Source organism: Charadrius vociferus, unplaced genomic scaffold, assembly GCF_000708025.1.
Source record: "Charadrius vociferus isolate BGI_N301 unplaced genomic scaffold, ASM70802v2 scaffold1452, whole genome shotgun sequence".
Taxonomy (NCBI): domain Eukaryota; kingdom Metazoa; phylum Chordata; class Aves; order Charadriiformes; family Charadriidae; genus Charadrius; species Charadrius vociferus.
This window is the reverse complement of record NW_009647054.1, coordinates 55174-60691: the sequence shown is the minus strand read 5'-3', so window position 1 is coordinate 60691 and position 5518 is coordinate 55174. Positions and strand designations below refer to the sequence as shown.

Sequence of the window (5518 nt, the reverse complement as noted above, 5' to 3'; positions counted from 1 at the left end):
CCCCGCCGCCCCAACAGGGCGAGCGCCTCAGGCCTGAGGCGCTGGAGATGAAGGTGTAGGCCCCGTCCTGGCCCGCCGTCCTCCTTGCTTCGTGTTTGCCACCGCCTCTTTAAAATAAAGACCCTGCCGCCATACCTAGGAGCCCGCCAGCAGTTTGCGAGCCCCGGTCGGTGTCCTTTGAGCGCAAATCGTCGTCTCACCTCCCTGACGAGTGGGGAGCTGGGCCTGCCCAGGTTGGTTGGGAAGGGTGTTGCTGGATGTATCGTAGCCATTTTAAAGGTTTCTTTTGTCCAGGCGTTTTCCTTCACAGCCTGCTGCAAGCTGATACTCTGTTTTGTATTCCACGCAGTAAATGAAACAACGTTGAGCTTAACTATGAATGAACACACAATTCCTAGTTGTGACAGCCTTTTAAAAACCCATTTTCCACACTAAATCCTTAAGTGCCTTCCACAGGCACTGTCTGCAATAGCCTAAGGAGTCTGCAGAAGTGTATTAAATAGGTAGGATAAAACAAATTCATTAAATGGGCAGGATAATTGGGAAATGCTTCTGAGTGGTTTGGAGGAGTAGCAAGTGCTGCCAAGTGACAGCTTTTTTTATTATCGGAGAGGTACACAACCTGTTTAAGCACCCCATCATGACAAACATGCAGCCAATACCTCTTAAAAATAAGGCTGAGAAAGGGGTGTGCAAGAGGTGACCGGGCTTGTGCTGTATAGGCAGACAGATGCTCAGCTGCTGCCGGTTTAGATCAAATGCAGTGTTCTAAAAGCAAAAGCACATCTGGAGTCATGCAGAGCACAGTTGCTGCAAATTAAGCGCAGCGTGGCTTTGTGCAGGATGCAGTGCTGGAACTGGCAGTCCTGTGGGCTTCCAGGTTTTATGAGGACTTTTTCCATGTTTGTGCTCCTGGAAACAAGGCAAAAAAGGGGCGGGGGGAAGACTTTTTATGACCCAGGGGAGCGGGAAATGTGCCAGGCAGCTGAAGGCCAGTGAATTCAGGCCAGCGACCTGTGCCAGGTTATTTTTATGCACACTACAATGGTGCCGCTGAATTCCCAGGCCCCCTTGTCTGAGGGGTCAGAGCGTGGGTTACCTTCAGTTTCTGGGTGCCACCGCGTGGTGCGACAGCTAACTGCACCCGTCCCCGCAGTGGGTGTACGCCACCTCTCCCACGCAGGTCAGACTCCAACCACCACCGCTTTGAGGCTGCAGAACCACAGAGTGGGGGCGGCAGCCCAAAGTTGTGCTCGTTGGCTTTTCCTGGACCTCGCCGCCTTCATCCGCCGTCAAATGCGTGCGCAGTTGCTGGCTTTGTGCCCTGGGAAACTCCAAGACGCCCTTCCTAACTCAGTTTTGCTCCCTTTTTTGTTCTTTCAGGCTGGGACGGAGTGAAATGGCAGCCTCTTCCTCATCCTCTTCAGCCGGTGGAGTCAGTGGCAGTTCTGTAACAGGATCGGGGTTCAGCGTTTCGGACATGGCCTCACCCCGAAAAGCCCTCTTCACTTACCCCAAAGGAGCCGGGGAGATGCTCGAAGGTGATTGCTCCTCTGCCCTTCCCCTTCCCTGCTCCTCCTGCTGTGCAGGCAGCCCTGCAAGGGAGTTTTCAGGCTTGGCACCCTGCTGCCTTTTGGGCTTTAGCTGGCAAAAGCTGGAGGGAGGAAGGAAGCTCCAGGGCTTGGCTAGGTCCCGAGCAGCCCCAGCTCTCCCACCACTTGTTCATGAGGAAGTGATTTTTCTGGCAGTCACCTGGTTTTTAGCTCCATGACAACACTCCAGACGAGGAAGCAAGCGATCTACCTGAAAGGGAACATGACTGTGTTAATTGCTCATTGTTAGCTAATCCTTTGATGTCGAGCAGGAATTACTGTAAAGATAGCTGAGGCAGGAGTATTTTTCTTGGCAAAACGCGTTCTGGGGTTGGAGTTGATTGGGCCAGTGCAGAAGGCAGCTTATATCCCTGCTGGCCAGGAAACATAAGGCTTACTTTTGCCCTTGACCCAGGTTAAAACCTCGCCGCAGAGGTCTGTGAGAGGATAAATCAGGACTAGACTTCTTTTTTAATCCTTCGAGGCTGAGCCCGTTCCCCTTTTGGGCTCACTCTTGTTGGGGCATTTCTCCAGGGCTGCCTGGAGTGGGTCAGGGCTCCGATCCAGCGCGGCATCTTGCCTTTTGTGTGCCCGAGCCCTGCCGCCCGCTTCGTTGGGGTTGCCTGAAGGACTCAGGCACGTCACAGCTGCACGTCCCTGCCCCTCCTCTGGGTGAGGGAGGAAGGGCAGGTCCTCCAGATGACGGGGTCGGTCTGTCTGATTGTCTGTCTGCTCCCCTTGAACTTCCTGTGTCGCCACACCGCGCACTTGACTGTGTGAGCCTGAAGTTCATCGGGGTGGCCCTGCAGCTCAGAAGTGACTGCATGCTGGTAGAGACGAACCCGGCAGCGCAGGGCAGCCGGGAACTGATCGCTACATCTTTTAAGGACTGTTTTTATTACACATTAGAGCCCATATGCCTGCCTATTGAAGTAATTATGACTAAAGGCTTGCTCATAGAACTTAACAAGCCCTCAAAACAAATTAAAATAATGAAGCACTTCTTGTTACCAAATAGACAGACAGCTGTTCCTCCTGAGAGCCACTCGGCAGGACGGCCAGGCTGGGGAGTCAGAGGAGAGGGAAGAGTATGTTTGGAAATAGCTCGGGGCAGCACCAACACAGCGTTTCAACAGCTTGTGAGAGGATACTCTGAGCACAGCGAAACTCCGACTCTTCCTTCTTACCTGGGGTCAGCTTCAGATTAGATTTTCCAGGGTCAGGGGTCTGTTTCTACCCTTAGTCTTTAAAATTCCTCTCTTCCTCATTTTTTACGGCATGGAGCTTTTACTTGATTTTGCTTTGGGCTGACCTGTTTACCAGTAACACGGCAGTTCGTTTGCTCTGGCTGACAGCGACAACTAAACACTGTCCCTGTCGCAGGAAGCTTTAAGTTGGCTTTTTAATTTCTGAGATTAAAAGTGATACGCCCGTTCTTTTGTCAAGCAGGTGCTAGTGGGGTAGCTGCAGACCAGCTTCCCCTTCAAAAATCCCCACTAACTGAATGATTTTTATTGTTTCTCTCTCTCTCTGATTTTTAAATAAAACCTTATTTTAGGGTTTTTTTTTAGAAGTAGTATAAACTATGGCAGTACTTGGCACACAATTAGCCACGTATTCCAGATTGCTTTATTTCTGAGACCATTGTGTGATCAATTATTGATTTAGATGGCAAGATACACATTATTCAAAATCCTTTATGCGGGGTTATGGTCGAAGCCTGTGGGAAATCATAAAGCATTATAAGGACACAAGCGTCTGAGCCCCGAGGGAAGCGGAGACTGCCGTAATATTAGCTGGCTTCTCCTTAGCTTACCTTCTATTTAAAATGGACTAAACTTGCTTGACAGAGGGGATGTAGCAGAATATCAGCCGGGACATCTCCCAGGTAGCACAGCCATTCCCCAGCGGCACCGGGAGCCAGCCAAAACCCCACACAGGATTTGAGTCCGGGGCTGTATGGGCTGGAAACCGTAACGCGGCATGCTCGGCCCAGGGGAAAGTGTCGGAGTAGGCAAATGGGGAAACCCACACCTCAAACGTAAAAATAGAAGGTCGGCAGCACTCAGTTAAGGCTGCTCAGTCTTAAAACTCTCAGATTAAACCACCTCCTTTTTTCTGTTTACAGATGGCTCCGAAAGATTCCTCTGTGAGTCTGTCTTCAGCTATCAGGTTGCATCTACGTTAAAGCAAGTGAAACACGGTAAGCACCGAAACGCCGTCTCTTTTAACTGCGTGTTGATCGGGGAAGATGGCAGGGGAGCGCGGAGAAAAGGCTGACATGCTCTCAGGTGCCAACCACAAAAAAGCAGAATAGCCTTTTAAGTTGGCGAATTAACGCTAAGTCAGACCATCATCGAGTCCTTTTGCAAGCCCTATGCAAAGCGACGGGAACCCACACAGCCTGGGTGGGAACAGGCTGTGCCTTTCGAAGCTTGTTTTTCCATCGCTGTGTGCCGCGCTGCCTTCACGAGAGAGGTGAGGCCAGAAGAGGAGGTTATGGGCAGGAAACGCCCACGCTCTGATCTTGGCCCAGCGCTGACTGTCTCTTCGGCCTCGGGCAAAGAGACACCTGATTCCACCTTTGTTTCTCTGCTGAGCGCTAGTGACACTGGCAGGGTCAAGCCAGGTTTCCGAAGGTGCTCAGGAGATGACGGACGCGCAGGTGCCCGGTGTGGCGTGATGGGGCTGACTCCACTCCCTGCCTCCCCAGGAAAGAGCCTTCCGCCTTGTCTGAATTTCTGCTTCCCTCCCGCGGCCTTCGCTCGCCACACAGGTGCCTGTAACTGAACGATGGGCTCGACTGCGCGGCAGCTCGCGTTCTCAAGACGTTGGGCTGAGCTCAGCACCAGCCCGCGTCTGCTGCTCAAGGGTCACATCCTTTCTGGTCCCCGCCTCTTGTGAGCTAGAACGGGTGCTTCCACGTGTTGTCTCAGATCGGAGAGGTTTCCTGTCCTCCGCCAGCGAGAGTTGCCAGGAGGAGGTCTGGGGGGTGTGCAGCAGCTTGCAAGGCAGTGATCCTGTATTTCTGAACCAAAAACCAAAGCTGAACTTCAGAGCCATTATTTCCATGTCTCCGGCACTACTGCGGCTGTAGTTACTGGGGACCGCTGCACAGACTGGTGCCCTGATAAGCACCAGCCTTTGAAACTGGATTGTGGAGCGCCAGTCGCCTCCCTGTAAGAAAGGCGAAAGGCTTAAAAAAAGATGGAGGTCATCATTTTTTGGCTTGTTTGTTTGACAGTTACCAAAAGCGCTCGGTTGCAGCAGGTAGAGTGAGAACAGTCCCTCTTAAAATCATCCACTGCTGCAGTCAGCATAAATCGTGTGCATTTTATGTTACGCCTCTTGTTAGTAAGTTGGCTCGTACTGGGCTGTTTTTCCAAGATGCCCCGCGCTGTTAAAACTTCCAGCAGAGCCAAGAGAAGAAGGGCTGCGCTCATCTCCGTACCACTGCAGCTAATTTAATTGAAAATGGAGCCTGCGTGCCCAACGCACAACCGGTTTTGAATAAAGCTGAGAGAAACAAGTTGTCTTGGGGATCCCCTGGGAGGCAGCCCATCTCTGCGTGGGGACCTCCGTGTCATTGTTCTGATTGCGGAGCCTTCCTGCTACAGTCATCCAGGTCCTCCTCAAAGGACCTTCGTTAAAACGAGGAGTTCCTCGCGCTGCACCCAGCTCTACCGTGGGCTGACCAAGCCCTCTCTGAACTTCTCTGTTCTTTTGCGCTATAAATATTTATGCTAAAGAAATGAGCTTCATCCTGTTTTCACCCCCATACGCTAATCGGCCTCGTGTTTCCCTGTTAGGACTTGAATTTACACGGCACGGGCAGGGACGGGTAAATACACATTCAGCGGTGGACGAGGCAGAAAAGCCTGTCCCTGCTTTCTCCTGTGATCTGGCGAGGTCTCGCCGTTCGCACA

General features: G+C 51.9%; 1 protein-coding gene across 2 annotated transcripts in view; it reads left to right on the top strand.

The window, feature by feature from the left end:
• The first annotated feature begins 1386 nt into the window (after window positions 1-1386).
• ANAPC16 (anaphase promoting complex subunit 16) overlaps window positions 1387-5518 on the top strand; it is a 4587-nt gene continuing 455 nt past the window's right edge. The window contains exons 1-2 of one of the 2 annotated variants that reach the window (XM_009895776.1): window positions 1387-1541; window positions 3721-3795. In XM_009895776.1, coding sequence (XP_009894078.1) covers window positions 1400-1541; window positions 3721-3795 — 217 coding nt within the window. In that variant the 5' untranslated portion in view covers window positions 1387-1399. The remainder of the gene's footprint in view (window positions 1542-3720; window positions 3796-5518) is intronic. The other variant, XM_009895778.1, reaches the window with a different exon arrangement.